General features: G+C 47.8%; 2 protein-coding genes across 6 annotated transcripts in view; one reads left to right on the top strand and one right to left on the bottom strand.

The window, feature by feature from the left end:
• Positions 1-2,658, top strand: part of NSG1 (neuronal vesicle trafficking associated 1) — a 32,299-nt gene extending 29,641 nt beyond the window's left edge. For all 3 annotated transcript variants that reach the window (XM_073012509.1, XM_038008713.2, XM_073012508.1), the window contains one exon: positions 833-2,658. In XM_073012509.1, coding sequence (XP_072868610.1) covers positions 833-1,033 — 201 coding nt within the window. In that variant the 3' untranslated portion in view covers positions 1,034-2,658. The remainder of the gene's footprint in view (positions 1-832) is intronic.
• Positions 2,659-3,067: 409 nt separating this feature from the next.
• The window catches only part of STX18 (syntaxin 18), a 124,511-nt gene continuing 106,371 nt past the window's right edge, over positions 3,068-21,207 (bottom strand). For 2 of the 3 annotated variants that reach the window (XM_008017919.3, XM_073012507.1), the window contains exons 7-11: positions 18,553-18,641; positions 8,833-8,891; positions 7,205-7,274; positions 4,510-4,590; positions 3,068-3,727 (exon numbers count right to left, since the gene is read on the bottom strand). In XM_008017919.3, coding sequence (XP_008016110.1) covers positions 3,632-3,727; positions 4,510-4,590; positions 7,205-7,274; positions 8,833-8,891; positions 18,553-18,641 — 395 coding nt within the window. In that variant the 3' untranslated portion in view covers positions 3,068-3,631. The remainder of the gene's footprint in view (positions 3,728-4,509; positions 4,591-7,204; positions 7,275-8,832; positions 8,892-18,552; positions 18,642-21,207) is intronic. The other variant, XM_038008712.2, reaches the window with a different exon arrangement.

Here is a 21,207-nt window from a genome sequence, read left to right on the forward strand (position 1 = left end):
ACCATGCCCACTTAGTGCCCCACCAATACCAGCTCTAACTGTGGGGCAGTGGGTTAGGTCTGCTCCTGTACTGCCAGGCCACCAGCCTTGGCTGCAGGACCTTAACCTTTTTTGGCCCTAGACTCCCAACAAGCTGACGACAGTGATGAACGGTCTCCCTCCAGAATGCCCACACAACAGAATTCCACATACAACCCTAGGAGTCCTTGGCCTCTGCAGGGTTTGTAGCCTGTAGGGGATAGCTTCTGACACCCCCACCCCTCCTGAGCTCCTCAGCAGCCTCCAGCTGCTCCTTGAGTCACCAGGCCCCCCTCCCAGCTCCTTCCAGTACCGCTCTTCTGACTCCTGCCCCAAGGCCTCTCTCCACTCTGGTTTCCTTTGCCTTGAGTGCTGCCCCGCCCTCGTCTCACCTAGCTAAGTTCTGGTGAGAACCTAGCTCAAGGGAAGCCCTTCTCACTACCCTTCCGTCCTCATTTGAATTGGTTGTTTCTGGACATTTCGGAAGTGTCATTGTTTTCCAATTGATTAAAAATGACAACTAGTGCAAGATCTTCAGTGAAGTAAGGCCTGTTGTCCCATTACACTGGCACCCTTGGAGCCCAAGTGTCCGTCTGCCATGACACTCACCAGCCAGTCTATGAAGAATAATCAAGGCCAGGCTTCCCCTGTGCTGTGCACTCCGAGGGCAAGATCTATGCCCGTTTTTGCTCATCACTGTATCTATTCCTGCAAGCTCAAGGAAGGTGCTCAGTAACTGCTGGCCGCCAACTGGAGACACACTGGCACCCCCTCTTGCACCGACGCGTGCTCTCAATGGCCTCTTGTCTTTCAGAACACCCAGTGCATCCCAGAAGGCTTGGAGAGCTACTACGCGGAGCAAGACTCCAGTGCCCGGGAGAAATTTTACACAGTCATAAACCACTACAACCTGGCCAAGCAGAGCATCACGCGCTCTGTATCGCCCTGGATGTCAGTTCTGTCAGAAGAGAAGCTGTCTGAGCAGGAGACTGAAGCGGCTGAGAAGTCAGCTTAGCGGGACGGGCAAGTTCCTTACAATGTGTCACTTGCAAGTAACAAAGGGACTTTGAGGGACATTTCATTAAATATAATTACTGATACTTTAGAGGTTACTCATTTATGGTGCAATTGCTTCTGTTTGCTAATGCTGCTTTGCAAATAAAACTTGCTGCCGACCACCCACGGGCATAAAATCAAGTGCATTTCAGCATTGCCTAAAGAGCTCTGACACCACTTTTCATGTTAAGATCTTCATTTAGCTCCTTTACTGGGATTTATTGGATGCTGTCAAAAAATAAATTTACACTGGATATGCCAAGGGTTTGGACCTCAGATAAATGCATTTTGTGGAATTGATTTCTTGAAACCACCCTACTGTCTGCAAACCTTCCACCATAGCCATATCTAGAGTGATCTCTCGCTGTGCTAAGAGCAAGCCTCCTTCGCATTTCTTCCACTGCCATCAGCAGGTAACTGTGCTGACTGCTGCCAAGATGCACTGTAGTGAGTGGCATAGGGAATGAGGACAGAGACCCACCTGCCCCCCCCCGTGCTGAGTCCTGAGTCAGGGTGGGACGGCCCTGCAATGTGGCAGGCTCGGTGTGGATTTACTACTCTCTCCCCTCTGACTCTGGCATCTTGATAAGGAGGGACGGGCACCACCCACCTGGGTGGCGACAGCTGGGGTTCGCTCCAGTGTGTGTAGACTGGCAGAGCATGTGAGGGAGGGGGCTGGGAAGAGATGGCCCTGGGCCCGTGAGGTGCAGAACTCTCTCCCTGCAGGTGGTCTGTCTGCTCAGTGATGAGCTGATAGGAAAGAACGCCCACCGGCCCTCTCGTTCACTTCTATTATGAATATATTTGCACCAATAGCCCCATTAGTTTTTAAAGAAATGAGCTGGGTGGGAAAAGTGGAAATGTAATTTCTATTAAACTAGGGCTACTTTAATTTTTATTCTATGAAACTGATACCCCTTGATGTGGGAAACAGGCAGGAAAGGCTGTGGGGTGGGGGGCTGGTGTGGCACCGTGTAAACAAAATGACAAATTTCAACTCACGATCTTTGTAAGAAAATTGTTCCAGTTTGAATCTTGATATTAAAGTTTATGTTTACAAAATTGCCAGTTAGATGAACTAAGTGTGTAAAACAATTAAATAGAAAAAAGACATTTACAGACGTTTCTTCTATGTTATTGAATGTGTTGTTTCTGGTGTACATGTCAAAAGTTTCAGTTTTTTAGTAGATCAGAAATAAATGACAAATAGTGTGATATGTGTTGTGAACAGGCATGGTGACCGTGGTCAGCTCCACTATTGTTTCCTGAAATAGCTTCTAAGACAGAAAATATATTTTATCATCAAGGGTGTCTGGAGACACAGACCGTGACCTTGGCACAGCGGTGTGCATCACAGAGGCATGTGTTGAGAAGGGCGTTGTTAAGCTGTGGAAAATGACTCAAGAGCAATAAATCAGTGCCAAAGCTTCCCTGCACATCTGAATAGAGACAAGTGAAGCCCATGTGCGCACAGTGCAGAGGCCGAGCCTGTATTTCCCAGTAGACGTGGACTTTATTGACTGTGAATTCATTTACATGTAACTTCTGACATTTCACTTTGTGCAAATAAAGAACACGAGGATACCGGTGCTGCCCAGTGGACTGTCTGTACACACACGCATTTCACCAGGCGCAGTGCCAACTGTCTCATGCCCATGTGGGCGCTGGGATGCTTTCTGTACAGATGTGGTCCAGATGTCTCACGCCTTCAGTTGCCAATAGGTGTTCCTGTTTACACTTCCCGGAAGGTCAGACGCACAGGCACGAAAGAAGCAGGCCCGTTCTTCCTGTGGCCCACTTCCTCCTTTGAACAAAGGCTCCTTGGACCCAGTGGCAGGAAACTGGCCCTCCCACACCCCCTGCCTGCTCTGGGGGCAGCAGCACGCCAGGCAGCCCCTCACTGAGGGCCCCAGTCTCCCCTGCATTTCTTCCCTGAGAGGAGATGGCTGGGCTGCCACTGAATTTCTCAACTTAGACTCACTGACAACACATGAAGGGTCTGTAATTGTATTTATTAGATTAACAAGGCAGATGTGAATTTCCTTTTCTATAATCCAGTGAGTCTGTGTATTGGTTGACTCAGACAGACAAGGAGCCACAAGGAAACAAAGAAGTAATCATTTGTTGAGAGACGTTATTTTCTTCCCTGAAGCTACCGGATGGGAAAGGTCAGTGACTTCCTTTGAACCCTGAGACAATTAGGGGCTCTCGAGGCCTGCTGTGCCCCTGCTACTGGAGCAGCCCCCCTGCCAAGGCAGCCTCAAGTTCAGGAGCAGCTAATCACCAGCTCCCGCATTCAGTCTGTCTTACCTGATGATGGCTACACAGGCTGCTTCCCATTGGTGTACACTGTTTTCTTTTTCAGCTGCTAAATGGGCTGAACACCATCGGCCCGGGGTATCCCTTTTTGGGGAATGTCTGTCTGTCCGAACCCCTTTCCCTTCAAATGGCACTGTGATAAAATCCGGTCATACCATGCTCCAGCACCGGAGGTACATGGAGCACGCAGTCTGTGAGCGCCCATGCGGACTCTCGTGCTGGGCCCCCGCGGCCCAGGCTAGCTGTCGTACCAGTCGAGGAAGAGCAAAGAGAAGGAGCACATCACGAGGAAGAAGAGGATCCACACACGGAAGCCAGCGTTGTTTTTAATGGCCTGGGCAGGGATGGGAGCACAGGGGTTTTTATCACACAGGAGTGTGGTTTGAGCAGCTCTGAACTGCCCCACTCTTCCCACGTGCTGTCCTGATCCTGGCTGTAACTATGGGTGTCACTCCATCTGTGCTTACCTTGAATAGATGGCTTAATTACTAAGCAAAACCAAAAAGTGGGTTTGAGATCCACCAGAAGACAAATGGATTCTAGTTCCCTCTGTTTGGCCATCATTTGTGTCCAGCACAGTTCTCCCTCAACACACTCTCGGAATCACTCCTTTCTGTCCCAGGGTTAAAGGCCCCGAGCACAGTGTGACTGCAAGTTTTGTATTTCCCAGTAACACGATGTCCTTGGTGACCCAACCCTGAGGACTGAGCTCGAGAAACAGTCCCCTCAACAGGATGGCTGTAGTGTCCTCTGAAAGGGCCAGGCTCTGACCCCTCGGTGGGGGCCAACAAGCTCATCCACCTGTGTGCATCCCTGTACACGGGGAGCTGGCCTGACCCTGCCAGGAGTACCCCTACCCACCCTGGATTGCTCCTTTGGAGGCTGGGGAGCCACTGCCTCTCAACAGCAGCCAAGGTGGGCGACGGGTGGTGGGTCTCATGAACACGTGCAGCTCCGTTGGAATGGACCATGGCCTCATGGTCACACAAGTCTGTGATCTGCCCTGTGAGCTCTGCCCAGCAAGGCTCCTGGGCAGCTATGTCTGTGAGACTGACACCCACTGCTCGGACTCAGTGCTGCACCACGTTGGACCTGGGGAACCCAAACAGTACCTACCTCTCTGATGTCTTCGTTGCCTTCCTTGATATTTTCAGTTGCCCCCACAACTAACTGGTGAATGCTATCAATCTCAGCTTCCTGTGGAAGAAAAGATAAATACAAGTTGAGTATCCTTTATTCAAAAACCTGAAATCCAAAATGCTCCCTCGAGCATTTCCCTTGAGTATCATGTCGGCACTCAGAGAGTTTCCAACTCAGAGAGTTTCCAACAAGCGTTTCCTTTGAGTGTCATGTCAGCACTCAGAAATTTCAGATTTTGGAGCACTTAGGATTTCACGTTTTGGATTTTAAGTTTAGGGATGCTTGACCTGTACAGCAACTTCCTCCTCCCCGAAGCATATATCATGACAAGAACAGCAGCCGTCAGCAAGGGCAAACGGCTTTACTTGCACAGCCACAAACCCTCACAGCACCCCAAGAAGTAGGTATTACCCCTATTTTCTGAAAGGGAAACTCACGGCTCAGAGAAGTTTACTAACTTGACCAAAGTCATGTCACATAGCAACCAAGTGGCAGAACTGAGATGAGACTTTTTTTTTTTTTTTGAGACAGGGCTTAAACGATCCTCCCACTTCAGCCTCCCAAGTAGCTGGGAGTATAGGCATGCGCCACCACACCTAGCTAAATTTTAAAACTTTCTTGTAGAGATGGTGGTCTCCCTGTGTTGCCCAGGCTGGTCTTGAACTCTTGAGCTCATGCCATGCTCCTGCCTTGGTCTCCCAAAGTGCTGGGATTACAGGCGTGAGTCACCGTGCAGGGCTGAGACCCCATCTTGTTGCAGTGCTCCTTCCACTGCACCTACCATCCCTCCTGCGCCACTTGCTGATGACAGGGACAAAAACCTAAGAGCTACTGTTTGTGGAGCAGCCACCATATGCCAGAGGCTTCCCTTCTAGTCTCTCATTTCTTTCTGAAGTCCACAGAAGTAAGCTTTAACATATATGTGTTTCGAAATACATATGCTAGCTTCAAAAACAGTGCTTTGTGTTTTACTATTATATCTTTAAAAAAACAGGCTACATTTTAAAATCAGAATAGGATGCAGGATGCTAACATAAAACGTTTACTCCAAACAAAGCCTTGGAAAGCTTGAGCGTGGGATCCTGGTCTAACAAGGGGGCGTCTGGCCCCGCAGGAGCAGCAACAGTGCTAGACGGCCTTACGAGCAGGAGTGCCTGCTTCTCTCCTCCTTCTGGTGGTGGTGAAGCTGCTTCCTAACACGGTCGGGGCGGAATGAATGCTAGTGTGGGTTTTTAGAGAAACCTGACACATTTTAGGGAGGAAGGCAGCCTGTGGCCTCTATTCGCAGCAATGAATATTACCGAGATGGCTTTGCCCTGTCATTACCCCATTTTAGAGAATCTCGAAGTGTGAGCTAAGTGACCACTGCCAAGGTTCCAATGAGAGAATCAATATGAACTACAATGTAACACTGATGAAAAAAACAAGAAACACACATTGTTCCTCAGGCCTTAGAAACTCCTGGTGGGCCGGGCCTGGTGGCTCATGCCTGTAATCCCAGCACTTTGGGAGGCCGAGGCGGGTGGATCACCTGAAGTCAGGAGTTCGGGATCAGCCTGGCCAAGATGGTGAAACCCCGTCTCTACTAAACATACCAAAATTAGCCAGGCATGGTGGCATGCCTGTAATCCCAGCTACTCGGGAGGCTGACTGAGGCAGGAGAATCGCTTGAACCCAGGAGGAGGAGGTTGCAGTGAGCCAAGATCACAACACTGCACTCCAGCCTGGGTGATACAGCGAGACTCCGTCTCCAAAAAAAAATTAAAAAAAAAAAGAAAGAAACTCCCGGTGAGCCAAGGCAAGGCTCTGCCTGTGCTCTGCACACCCCTTCCAGGCCCCCTGCAGCCGCTGGGAGGTTTGAAGCAGGGTAGTGTTATTAAAAAGAGCAATTTCTATGAACCCGAACTTCCAAACTGCTGTTAGACTTAATGTACCTCATTTACAATGATTTCACTCTGGCTGTGTGGTTTGTGGAAAGTCATTTTGAGAGAAGTATTTTAAGTCAAGTAGTTTAGTTTAACATACTGGAGAAAAATTTGTCTTTCAAACGTTCCCATAGTCTTTGGGTGCTAAAAAGAAAAGGGCAAATTTATTAGGTCCCAGTTATTGGCTGGAAGAATTTCAGAAAATTGACTTGAAAAGAACAATCCTATTTCCCATGCAGACACCATCCCTGAGGTGGCATGGACCTCGCATTGTGAGAGGCCTGGGTCTGAGCTCCTGTAACTCTACTGACGGAATAGCAACTGCCCGTCAGCATCGTTCTGTAGTTCTCTCTCAAATGGAGAACAACCCTGCAGGGGTCACTCCAATCTATAGATGGGAAACTGTTGCCTGGCCGGGCCACCTAGCTCACCCAGCACATACAGAATCCTGACTGCCAAGCCTGGACTCTCCTCCCACGTGCCACTGCATGCGCCACCACATGGCGTGGTCAGTGGGGCCAGTGGATCCCCTGTGGGGAGCTCCTCCTCCACCACACGTGTGCAGAGGCAGCTCTGGGTAGTGAGAGCTTTTCCCTGAGGAGCTCTGCGCACGCACACCTGCTAGCAACACATGGCTCTGCTCCTGGCTGCGCAGAAAAATGTCTCTCTTTGGGAAAAACGTCTCTCAAGTACATTCCCCTTTAAGTTAAAACGTGCAGCTACTTTGCTTTTGTTTTTGTTTTTACCTGTTGCAAAACCTTTTCCGTGAATATCTCTTGGAGTCTGGAAATCTCAACCACTCTCCCTTCGATTTGCCTTCATAAAAAGAAGAAAAGATTACATATTAACTATTAGTACTTGGTAATCTAACAGGACTGGTACACATTTCTAAAGAAATCCTGTCTTCTACATGAAGGTGGGAGAGACGGGGGAGCATACCATGTCGGCTGGGGGAAGAGGCTGGAGAGGAAGGCAAACTCTCCTTACTGGGTCACCTTCCCTGTCTCCCGGTGTAGCCTAGCACACTGGGCTTTTTGGAAGTCCACTCTACCATGCCAACTGAGCCCCAGTCCCAAGAGGTGGGTGTGGGCAGTGCCCTTTGCATTCTGTGTCACTGGTCAAGGACCGGGGAGGGTCTGGTTATGCCCCAGTTACAGAAAGCAGTCTCCAGTAAGTTCTCTGCCTAGCCTTGTCACCATGGTAACACATGGTGGGGATTCAGAAGGTCAGAACATGCTGATGATCCTGCTTTGTTACTGCTCAGCGGGTTAAAGAAAAAAGTGTATTTACCCTCAAACCAACTCCCTGTTCCAAGAAAAAAGCTCCTCTGATTCATTTAGAAAACGCCATGTCTTGGTTTGGCAACGGAGTGTTCTGTCGGATCTGAAACACTTGGGCTAGCCATCTTCCTGGTGTCAGGGGCAGCCTGGGCTACCCTGGGGGACAGGTGGGGGCCCATCTATTTACAAACGGAAGCTGGCCCAGGCTGAAGTGAACTGCTGTTCCAGCACAAAGCAGCGACAGGAAGTGGCAGGAAGCGAAAAGTGGTGGGAGCTGAGCTCCTGGCCAGGTGGAAGCAGAGACGAATCCCAACAGTGTCACAGTGGCAGGAGGGCAGGGGAGGAGATGGGGGAAGAAAAGCCAGTGAGTATCTGGGCATGGGGGAGTAGCGGGGATGGACAGTGAAAGGTAGGCTGTTGGAGGAGGACTAGGAGGTCCATCTGAGGGCAGAAGGCGAAGAGCCCCTTGGAGGCTGACACCTACACTGAGAACATCCTCAGGCTGTGTGAGTGCAGCATCAGGATTGATTTGATTTGGGGGACATGTCCACAATACAACAGGCTCTGCAAAGTCCTGGGCCTTACTTTCAGCATGCTGCAGGCCTTCCCACAGAAACTAGAGTTCAGTGGGTGCACGTGTGGGTGACCAAGGCCTTGCCTTCTGAATTCCTGACCCCCTGGTGGGTACAGGAGCAGGCAGACCCCAGTGGAGCCATTTGCAAAAGAGGGCTTCCCTTAGTCAGCTGTCCTTCACAAGGGCCCCATTTCATTTCAGAGTCGCTGCATGGAAACAGCCCAAATGGTGGTAGAAATTACACGCAGGTAATCTGCAGTCACTCCTGCATCTCTTGGGGTAGAAAGCACCTGGGCCCCCCGCAGCAGTGGCAGCAGGCGGGAGGTAACCCAGAGGCCCACAGGCTGAGGGAGTTGTGGATTCAGCCACATGCCCACCCCAGCCCTGTCAAAATGGCTGAGGGGGGCTGCACCAGCCCAGGGGCCCCATGTGGATGCCTGGGCACCAAGGTAAATAACATTCCTAGTTCCTGGAAAGTTGTGAAGCAGGCTATCAGCTCACAGAGGAGCTACAAACATACCTCACTTCATCAAACAAGCTGTTCATTTCACCAATGAGTCGCTGATTTTCCTGTTCAAACTGCGAGGAAACAAACACACTCAGGATGACGTCATACTGAAGTTAGGCAAGAGTCTAACAAGGAAGCGGACTCGCGCTCCAGGAACCACTGCCGAAGCCCCCATTTCCAGCTGCAGCAACATGGCAGCCGGTGCTGGGTGACCGAGAGCATTAGTGTGAACAATGTCCCTGCTTTCAGGAGAAAATTTTAAAAAACAGCTGTGCTGCCTGATAATCGACTTTTCCATCTCAACCACTCCACTCCAGGGGTGCAAGCTGACTGCTATGGCTGTAGCTGTATCTACTTACGCGCTCTCCCCTGAGCTCCCATGGCCAGCTTCCTGCCTCTGGTACCATTATTAAAAAAATTCTTTTGTTGTTGTTTTCTCTCATGAAGTATACTGAAGGACTATACATATTTTTTAATATGGAGAAGGATCTGGTGTGGGGAGGGTCTGGAGAGCAAGGGCGGGGGGGGTCGGCAGCTTGGCCGAGCTGCCCCTGGGCCTCTCTGACCTCAGAGCCATGCCCCTGGCCACTCTACTGCTCAACAGGGACAGAGGCCCAGAGCCAGACCAGCATGTTTCCCAGTGCTCAGGTTGGGTGAGGCCAGGTGCCCTGACACCAGGGATACATGGGAGCTTCTTGGAGCTGAGTGAGCTTGGCACAGATAGTTGTCTCTCAGCCATTCTTGCCAGCTTGATATGGGCCAAAGAAAAGGATGGAAGCTCCTGAAACTCAGCACAGAGAATGGACAGGAACAAGGAACAGCTCCTTGCCCTCACTGCAAGCCCCCACTTGTGGGTCCTGTCCTTGTGGGTCCATTCAACTCCCGGAATGTGCAGGGGGTCAGGACCATCCTGCATTTCCTCCGTGATGCATCCTGCAGGCCCCACTTCTCCAGGAGACCTACCCGGGCCCCTAAGCTCAAACTTATTTCTCATATTCCTATCCCTGGCCTACCATTTTCTGAAAATATCTTCGGATAGTAGTCCCTTTCTGCCTTGTAATAAACTGTGCACATCCCAAACTTCCTGTGTCACTCTGAGCTTCCTGAGGGTGGGAACTGTGTGGAACATAACTTTGCAAAGGCATTCCAGTTATTCTTTCTTTCATATCAATTAAAGCTGCCATCAAATCCACAAATGTTTTCCGAGCATTCTGTAACAGGGGTGGGAGGAATAAATACAAGCAAGCCTCCAGAGTCTCGGAATCGACTGAAGATCTGGCTTATCACTTGCTTAGTAAACCAAAAATACAAGGGAAACAATGGTTATGGGAGGCAGCTGACCACCATGGGCTATGTTGGCACTTCCTGCGCTGGGATGCACAGACTCATGCAACAGCCCGACCTTGTTCCCCTTGTCCTAGGGTGGAAATGAGTTGCAGGGCCTCCCCAGCAGTCTCCTCTCCACCCAGAACCCCTCCCCTCCAAGTACCCCAGCTGTGCTCTATGCAGGTGCTCTTCACACATGTGCCCCTTCCTAAGTCCACCAGTTTTGCCCCCACACATGCACTTGCTGTATTCAGCCCTTCCCCTACTGTCCACATTCTACCCTCATCCTTTCTCACTTGCTTCCAGCCTGTTATCCAATCCTTGGTCAAAGTGATCACAAGTGCTGGTCATGCCAGAATGCCTCATGCTGGCCTTGCCCGTTGCCCCTACAGATCAGGTCTAAGGCACACTGTTATCCATGACCTGGCCACGTGACATCTCCCACCTCAGCTCTGCTCTGCACAGGCTAGCTTCCTGCCTGGCTGCAGAACTCCACGAGGTCCCTCAAAACCCCAGGCACCTTCCTAGCGATCTGATACCTCAGGGCAGACTGAATCACCTTCTTTTACTTCCTCACTCTTGTTACCAAGTTCCCCTGTACTTGGCTCTTCAAGGACATTTCTCACACTTGTTCAGGGACCTGTCTTCTCTCTGTGGAGGGCAGCTGTCCTCCTTTGGACCCTGAGCCCAGCCCAGGGCCTCACACATGACAGGACACCAGTTCTCGGCCCCGGCTACTCATCAAAACACAAGGAGGCATCTGCTGCACTCCAGACCTGCCAGGCCAGAAAACGGGGCCAGGTGGAGTGGGGGGGAGTGGGGCAAAGCTCTGGGAAGGGCGGAAAGCTCCCTGCAGGACCACCTCATCCACAGCAGGCTGCCTTGCTGGCTGCTGACACAGAATTGCTTATGGCCCCTTTAATTAGGCAAGACAAAGGCTATTTAAGAGAATAAAACTTTCACTTTTGAGTTTGAAAGTATCAGCTCTGTTAACTTCAACAGTTACTTAAAAGGACAGTATTTAAGGAAAACATGTAATTACTAAAACATGTAGGTGCCAGTTCACTTTGGCTAATTCAGGTACTACTCAGTTTCTCTTGGGCTGGGGGCCGGGGGGGCATTTTCTTGAATTTTTCTAATGACAAAATACAGTCCTGCCCTTTTAAATCCACAGTCCCCTTTATGCTTTGAAACTGTTCCTAAACAAAATTAGTGGTTCGAGGTGATTTATTCCTGGCCTGTTCCTTGGGAACAAAGCTCTTCTTGTTTCCTCCCCAACATGAGGGCGTGTGGCATACGGCACTTATGTGCGGCATCTCCTCTTAGGCCTCTTCGTAATTGTTACTTCTGATAGCTCCACGTCCGGCCTCCACTGCGGTCAGGAGTGGAATCAGATGCTGGTCCTAATTTCCTTCCACCCCACCTGAAAAACACCTAGTCCCTAGAGGAAAAGAACCAGGTGCCTCAAGGATCAAAGGTGCTAAGGGCTGAGGAGAGAGGTTTGCCAATGGCCAGTTTTAATGGAGAGCTGCCTCTGTGTTTAAAAAACAAAAGGCCTATTTCCCAGACAACTACAAGGTCACTATTACTTAAGGAGGCTGGCAGGGCCCAGGACAATTAGGTCATAGCAAGGCTGCTGACAACACTGACTTGTACCAGGTGTCAGGATGGCTTCCAACACTGTCTAAATGGCAAACCTGTGTGCCTCCCTTCATCTGTTGCCGGGTGGCAGGCGTAGTGGTGCATGTACCAGGTGGATATGGGAGCCAGTTCTGGGGGCCTTGTAGGAACCCTGGGGCAATGCTGGGCCAGTCACTGGCTTCTGGTGGGCCTGTCAGTTTCTTTGGGGACAGATGTGGTGATTCTTATCCTTTTCTGCCTGACCCTGAGGCTGCAAAGCCACAGCTGGACTTCTAGCCTCTCACCTTCTAAGCAGTAAGCTGTTTTGGAGGTAACAATCTCTGAGTGTCTCTGTCTTTGTCACTAAAATGGGGATAGTAACAGTACTTAAGTAGTGGGGTTGTCAGAAGGAATACATGAGTGAATACATGTGAGTTGTCTACCAAAGTGCATGGCACATAGTAAGTTCTCAGTGAATGCTGTCTATCATGATTTAATCTCTTGGGTGTCAGTTTCTGGATATGCAAAGTGAGTGGTCAGATGCTGTGGGGACCACTTCTACCCTCTATTCACAAACCCTAGAGGCCCACTGTGGCTTTCAACCAGCTCACTCTCCCAGGCACTGGGAAATGCACCCACAGCATCTTCTTCCAGAGCTCGCTGAGCCTCAGCAGCTAGTATCTGTCTCTGTGGTCACACTTTGCAAGGTACGGTGCTGAATGAAAGACCTGGTCTCCAAGGTCAGCACGACAGACAGGGGATCTAGATGCTTTGTGAAGACAAACCTGAACACAATCAAGGAAATTCTCATTTCCTATGGAATTGCAAAGGAAGGTGAGAGGCCGAGATGGTGGGTACAGTGGGCAGGTTGGGCCCTCCATGCATGGTGGTTGCCAGCTGCTGCTCTGGGCTCCCTACATTGGTCCATCTGCTCTACGCTGTTAAGGTCTCTTACTAAAACACGATGCTTTCTCCCAGCTAGACGAGCACTCTCCCCCACCCTCCAACCATGGCAGCACAGCATCATGTTGAACAGCCTAGGACTTGGGAGCTATGTGACCTAGGGCTGGTGACTTAGGCTCTCTGTAAAATGGGGACAGCAATACTCTCTTCCATATGGGTTGCATAAATGAACATATGCTGACGGGCTCAGAGCAGTACTTGGCACATGGTATATGTCACATGCGTGTTAGGCAATATCATTTATTCGACTATTTTATCCCATTTATAAGTCAGTCAGACTTTTCAATCAAGCCCTGCTAAAAGGTTTCTAATCTGGTTTAATGGATACAAATCCACATTGTGAATATATTGTTACAGAAATCCTTTTCTAAGCTAATCCTCTTTAATTTTCAAAAGAAAATCACTCCTACAAAGGCCTTTGAGTATAAAATGAGGCCAAGAGAAGTATTTGTGTCACAAAGAGCCAAGAAAAGCTAACTGAAGAGCACAGGGGACCATCCCAGAAAGCCCTCTGGCCCTCATAGCTCAGGAGTCCCCTGCCCAGGCCCTTTCTGGACTCTTCCAGATGTGCTTTCTGTGTACCAAACCCCTTCACACTCCTGGCTGTGTGACCCTCACCTCGATCCCCTATGATCCCCATAATGTGACAGTAGACGGACCCTGCCACATCCTTCTGGTGAAAGCCAGCATTTGCTGTGCCTGTAAACCTGGAGCCTCCCCAGGGTCTGTCCAGCTCTCACTATGTGGCATTCAGATTCCACTACTCCTTGTTCTAGATCCATGAGCTGAAACTGGCAAGCCCTGCCAGCCAGCCACTGGGGGTTTCTACGGGCCTACCTCAGGGGACAGGGCCTTGGAAGATGCCTTTCATGTGGATTTAAGAAACAGAAGCCACACTCATGTTTTAAAAAATTATCCCAAGGAGTACATCAATAAATGCAGGTGGTTTTACCTGAGGCAAGTAAAGTGACTGTGTTTTTAGAAAGGGAGGCATTTTCTTGATGGAAAATACCTAGTCCCTAGAGGAAGAGAACAAGGTGCCTCAAGGATCAAAGGTGCTAAGGGCTGAGGAGAGAGGTTTGCCAATGGCCAGTTTTAATGGAGAGCCACCTCTGTGTTTAAAAAACAAAAGGCCTATTTCCCAGACAACTACAAGGTCACTATTACTTAAGGAGGCTGGCAGGGCCCAGGACAATTCCAATTGTTTTGGAAAACAATTTGGTTCCACTCAGCCTGAACACAAACATCTGCGAACTCAAAGGCATTAATATATCTGTATCATGAATTATATAGGGAAATTTATCATGCAAATCATATAATACCCTGCAACCATTTTGGAATATGTAATAACTGTTCCTTTGGGTGAAACAATGAATTATATTGCTATATTGGGCTTAATTTATTGTTTTACCCTGAGGAAAAATTCCAAAACCGTGATTATGAATTATGACCACGATTTGCTACAACATTTTCCAATTTAAAACCAACAGTGTTATATTTCTTTCTCTTTATTTTCAGAGTTAGGCCTTTTAAATAAGATTGGAGTGAGTCAGACTATAAGATATGGTACTTACCTATTATTCCCAATTAAGAAAGAAGTTAACTGGACATTAATTAGCCTGTCATAAAAGTACTGAACATTACAGCCTTCTGCCCGATCCTCTTGCAGTAACACAATAGAAAGTAAGAAGTCTGCTGATTCTGATTGCTTTAGTCATTGATACTACCATGCTGGAATCACCAGCGTTACTGGGAGTGTCTTTAGACAATGACTCAGGACAGTGGAATGAAACAGAAGCATGCTGCATCAACCTCATTGTGGGAAGAAGGGCCGTACTCTGATACATCAGTTACTAAATCACGTGCTGCACATGTGCAGGGCATGCCACCGTGCACAGACATGGCAGTATCTCTCTGGTGGGAGGGAGCCACCATTTGGTCTGCCCTGCCCTCTGCTGGGTGCCGTTACAGGTGCTACTGCATCCAGCACTTGAGACAATTCTGTGGGGTACTGATTCTGAAGAGATCACTGATGGCAGTGATTTCTAGCCTCAGCTTACAAAGATAGTTAAGTGGTATAAATTCCTGGTCAACTCTGTCTAGTCCCAAAGCCCATGTTCTTTCATCATCCCTCCGCGGGATGGGAGCGTCAGGTGATTATGGATATCCTCACTGCCAGCCTTCCTCTTGTCCACCTTTCACACCTACAGGCTGCTAAGTCACATAGCTGCAAAGGTTAACATAATTAGCTCACCACTGCCTCCCAGAGAAAGGCAAAAATCCTTGGACAAACAACCCACACCACTGTTATTCTAGCTATTTCCTTTATGAAGAGTGGTGGAGTGCATAAAAAATAAAAAAGAGAAAGAAAAAGAAATAAAAAGTCCAACACAGAAGGTAAACTCTTCTTAAACACAAATGTATTCTTTCTTAATGAAGAGACAGAGCTGTACACATTTTTCCTCTAGCAAAGAAATGGGGCAATGGTATAATATTTGGGGAAATGACTCATTTCCACTCATAAAAGGATTTCATATAAACTGATGAAAACCTAAGAGATTTTTAAGAAACTTCTGCCATTATTTGGCTGTAAGATGGGAATATGATCCAATCCCTCTTTATGTTCCTTTGTGGGCTTCTCCGCCCCAGCCTCCCTCCAGTGGAGTGTACCCCAGGGTGGTGTCCACAACCCCTTCTCCTTTCTCGCTGTTCATCTTGTTTCTAGAGAGCCTCGCCCAAGTCCATGCTTCAGACATCAGCTGTAAGATGTCTCCCACGTGCTTTTCTCTAGCCCGAGCCCTGGAGCCCATAGACACCTCTCATGAATGTCCCACAGGTGCCTCAAACTCACACCTGTCTACATGAAATTCATCATCTCCTGCTCAGCCCCAGCCTGCCCACCTTCTGTGTACCCTCCCATGGCAGAAAGTGCAAGGTTCCTTCCTCATCTCACACTTCAGTGCAGGCCATTTCCCACGCCACAGCTCCCAACACTACCTTCACTGCCACTCCTGGCTCAAGGCCCTCGTCATCTCTCAACCTGACTGACCGCAATGACTGCTTGGAATTCCTGCGGCTGTCTTCCTCTAACCACCCTCTACACAATGTGCACCTCGAGGGCCTAGCTCCCCCATTTGCCGGATTTGGTGAGCACTTAATTCAAGTCATAAGGTGAATTCTGGAACAGGAAAGAAGCTGGAGAGGAAGGCAAGAAACTTGCAGGGCAATTTAAGGTGTTTGAGTTATTTCCTTAGTTCAGAATTATTTTTGTCTATAAAGGATAAAGACAGCTCTGCTTAGTATTCCAAAGAAAATATCACAGGCTCTGAAGGAGAACCCCCAAAGCAAGTCTCAGGGAAGTCAGGACTAACAGTACCATCACTGGCATCAGTTTCAAGCTTCCAAGGCCATGATTTTAAAGGGGAAACCACTCATCTGGGTGGATAAATCTGTGTGAAACTGAATTGTACATGAAAGGCATATGAAAATGGTCTGAGCTCCAGCTGCCATCCTGCATGCCCTGACCCTGCCATGACAGCATACACACCACAGTCCTTCCCTACTGATGGCACGTGGGCAGCTGTGCCCAATCTCTTCCACCCTGTGCAGGGAGAGGCTGTTCTGCCTCTTTGTATAACCTGCCACTCTGAAGGGTAAAGGAAGGGGAAACAGAATTTTTCAAGCACTGTGTTGCACGCACCTCATGGGCCAACTCACTCAGACTTTAGCCCCACCTGTGAGGTGGCCATTATCTGCCTGTTTCACAGATGAGGGAACAGAGGTCCCGAGCAGTGAGAGGGCCCAGGGCTGCAATGATGAGAGGCCAGGTGTGGACTCCAGTCAGACGATGCACTGTTCCCACTAGGCTGTGCTGCCTTTTGGATTTTGGCTTTTGGCATTTTTTTGCCTTCACTTGTTCATGTCATTTTTAGGAAAGAGATTTGGTTTCAGTCTTTTATTTCAGGCATGGAGAAGAATTTTTAGGAAAGAGATTTGGTTTCAGTCTTTTATTTCAGGCATGGAGAAGAAACAGGGGGTCCAGAGAGCAAGAGGATGCTAAGCCAGTCCTCTGCCCTTGGCAGCCAATGCTCACGAGAGCAGACATGTGGACCTGGACATCCCTGGAGGTCCCCAGCCTGCACAACTATGCTTACAATGACACTTCAGTGGGCCGGCGTGGCTGTTCTGACTCCTGTCTGGCCGGCCTATGTCAGTGTGCCACGCTGTTCCTATGCAGCGACACTCTCCTAGACCACCAGAACCAACTGGAGAAAAAGCACAGGGTTGGAGCCAGAGCTTGGTTCTGCTGTTTTACTGGTTCTGTGACGCTGGGCAGGGCTTTAGTTTTTGTGCATCATTTTCTTCAACTGCATAATAGTGATAATTCCTACTTGAGTGGATTGTCATGAAGATTCAACAGGACAACATATGCAAAAGGCTTGGGATAGAGAAGCCATTCATAAGTATCTGTAATACTAGTAATAACTGAACACTAGAACATTCTAATAGTTATTACTGATGATTCTGTCTTACTGTTGAAAACAACCTATAGCTTTTATATTATACTCATCAAAGTCACTCATGTATTCAACAAAGAATTCCCAAACACTGTTCTGGGCCCTAGGAATACGGTGAGGAAAACAAGACAAGATTCTGCTCTCACAGAGCTTGTGCTCTAGTGGGGATATGGGGGGAAATCAAGTAGGGTCATGGGACACAGTATCTGGGAGCTGCTGCAGGTGGGATCACTGGGCCTCTCTGAGGGAAAAAAACACCTGAGACCTGTAAGACATGCCAGGAGTAGACAGAGAGAACTTGAAATTTCAGGTGGCATAAGTAGCAACACAAATGCCTCAGTCTGAGAGGCTCAAGGCTGGGGAAAAGACTGGATCCCATGCTTCCTCAACAGATCTGTTTTCATGCTCCACTTCTTACCTTCTTGAGGGCTGGAAATCCAGCTCTTCCCTGGTTAACTAGGGGATTCTGGGCAAGACCCTTTGCTGCCTTTTGCCAATGTTAAAATGAGATGCTAATGTTCCACCACCTCTTGGTGCAATTATTAAGAGTATCATGGATAAAATGAGAATCAAAAAATTCTGTCCACTGCAAACTGCTGCACACTTAAAATGCTGTCACTTGCCAGGCAGAGTCACTGGAGGCATGCTGTGTGGTAGCCACATTCCCCACGTCTTAGGCACAGGACAGTGTCACATCCTAGCAGCTCTAGATGACATCTGTTCTCACACACAGGTAGCATATTCCATTTGGCTTCTGTCACACCAGTATCCAGATGAGCTGCACACACACTGGACATGAGCTGGCAGGGGCTTGGCAGACCTTTCAGTTTCCTTTTGAAACCCACCTAGAGATGATAAGCTAAGCAGCTGGAAACTCGAGGGCAGGTAACTAAAAGGAGGTGCTATCAGTAGTTAAGGTAAGATTTCACTTTTCAGTCATTATCTTACTTTTTTCACATTACCATAGCACTAGCAATTCAAACAATTAAAAAGCATCATAGTGGCATTTATAAAAGACCTATTTAGTCTAGATGACTATTTTACTGTTGTTGAAAAGACATCTATTATTAGTAAAATTCTTCCAAGGCAAAATTTATTCTCTAATTATGCTACTGCACATTTAAAGCATATGAAAGGCACACTAAGAATTAGGAACTCAAATGGGAAAGTGTATATAAGATACACATTTATAATTTTTAAAACTCAGTATAAAAATCAGGGCAAGGGCATTGAGGATGAGTTTCTCAATGAAACAGTCTCATGAAAACCAGTTAAAAATAAATGATTAGGCAGAGAATAGCATTACCATTTGTATTTCTTCTGGGGATAACTCATCTTCACCTTTGCCATCTCCCCAGGTTCCCAATTCAGGTTGTGTTTCAGCCAAAATCTTTTCTGTTCAAAAAAAATTGAAAATAGAAGACCAAATATTCATTTTAGAATAGCTGGCTTAGGATGTAATCATAACACAAACATGAGATGGAGCAGAATCTTACAGCTTTGTCCATATATTTCATGATCTCTGGGCTAATATTCAGGAACTGCAGACATGATTCTTTCACAACATTTAGGCTGTAAATTGTCTTTGTGCAGGCACATGCATGTGTGCGTGTGGTGGGGAGGGGACCTACGCACGGTTTCAATATTGCACCAATGTCAGCAATGGCTGCAAACTAAATGGACATTCTTCAGAATGAGTCTTAAAGTATGTTTTACTTCAGGACACATACACGCCTCTCTACTTGTAAAGACTGTAAGACATATTTTTAATGTAAAAAATACATATGCATATACATGTATATATACACACACACACACATATATATACACACAGGAAGTGATATACCGTTCCCCAATCCTATTCCTCTCCCAGAAGTTACTGCTTTGATGTAGCGTCATAGATTTTATCTAAACATATTCACATCCAAAGATATGAGTCCCTGCCTACCTATGAAATTCAAGTAATACACAGTTTTGTGTGTATGGTTGCTTGCTTTTCACACAGATCTCAATGGTAACATGCTGTTCTAAAACTTGCTTTGTATGATTTATTGATACATCTTGGAGATCGTCCAAGTAGATCTACCTTGTTCTTTTAAGTTGCTGCATGATATTCCATTGTGAGGATACACTAGTCTTTAGCCATAACTACACTGACAGACCTCAGTGGTTTCAGACTGTTCACTGGGGTAATAATGGTACTGTGTCCCAGTCTGTGCTTTGTACACAAGCTGGAGTGACTCTCTAGGACAGACACCTGGGCATGGAACTACTGAATGGGAGCGTAGGGACATTTTAATCTGGAGAACTTTTTCATTATGATCAACAAAACATGATGTATCCTTCATGAAGCATGTCAATACCACAGGCCCCTAGAAAGGACTGCTGCTGCCCAGGATGACAGTAAGAGGTCTGTGCAGTTCATCAATGGGGTGGGGTTGGGAGCAGAGGGGAGAGGGATGGCAGGGATGGATCCTCGGGGGAGACTTTAATGAAATCACTTTGTGTCTGTGTGTCTCAGTGGTGTCTCTGGGCTTATCAGTGAGCTTCCAAGTACTCAAAGGCAAATACTGCTTCTTTTCCTTTTTTCCTCAATCTCAATAAATTTCCTGTAGTCGACCTCAGCCCCATGAGATGGTGACAAGTCCAGATCTTTGAACAGGGGAAGAGAACATAATGATAGCAACAGGGTAGAGAAAGCTGACTAGGCAGGCCATGCCTGAAAGTTATGGTTATTTATTAGAAATATATCTTTACAAAAAAAGTCTCCATGTCATCCACAACTTAGTGCATGCAGGCTTTTAGAAAAATGGCTGTTTTTACCAGAAGTGTCATTATAGAAAAACATGTTTGTAAAAGGTTGGCTAAAAGTATCTTTAGAAATGATCTGGTATTTTCCAGAGATGACATTCTTTGGGTAGGAACATTTGTACTTTCATCTACCCCCCACCCCCACCTGACGAGCTGTCTCCTACTTGTCCTCATTATGGTATCCATTTCAAGCTTTTACTGTTGTTGATTTCTTTTTTAAGGATAAAAACACCAAAATTAGAAACAGAAACCTTGTTCATATCTGAACTAAGCATAGATTAACTCTGAGCTAGAATGGGAAAGTTCTCTTAGCAGAACTCACACTCTACAGCATGCTCATTTGTGGCCATCAGAAGCCTTCTTGACAGGCTGCCCTAAGGATCAGCTTGAAGCACAGCACCCACCAAGCCAGTCCTCTGCACAGGCCACCCGTGCACCCTGGTGCCACAGAGGCAAGTCCAGACTCCCTAGTCTGGCATTCAAAGCTCCACCCACCCTTCCAAGCTTACTTCCACCTCTCCTCCCACTGACGGGCTTCACTGATCCCCAGGGGTCTTCTTTACTGACTACATTCCACCCAAGCTCCAGGCTTTCTGGCCTCTGAGCATTTGCTCATGCTGCTGCCTCTGTCTAGAACTTTCTAAGTTTTCATTTTTTTTTTTTTTCAGGTCCAGACTCACTTTTTTTTTTTTTTTTTGAGATGGAATTCCGCTCTTGTTGCCTAGGCTGGAGTGCAATGGCTTGATCTTGGCTCACCGCAACTTCCGCCTCTTGGGCTCAAGTGATTCTCCTGCCTCAGCCTCCCGAGTAGCTGGGATTACAGGCATGTGCCATCACACCCAGCTAATTTTGTATTTTTAGTAGAGATGGGGTTTCTCCATGTTGGTCAGGCTGGTCTTGAATTCCGACCTCAGGTAATCCACCCACCTTGGCCTCCCAAAGTGCTGGGATTACACGTGTGAACCACCGCACCTGGCCCAGACTCACTTCTTAGTGCCGCCTCCTCTTGAAGTCTCCCTGGCCCTCTGCCCTCTCTTGAGGTACTACTTACTTTCTCCCAGGGGCTAGAGTATTATCTTTCCCATCAACTGTGAGCTCCTTGAGGGCAGGAATCACATCCCTGAAACTTCCTGAGCTCCATTGTGACACC

This window comes from Chlorocebus sabaeus, chromosome 27 (assembly GCF_047675955.1).
Source record: "Chlorocebus sabaeus isolate Y175 chromosome 27, mChlSab1.0.hap1, whole genome shotgun sequence".
NCBI lineage: Eukaryota > Metazoa > Chordata > Mammalia > Primates > Cercopithecidae > Chlorocebus > Chlorocebus sabaeus.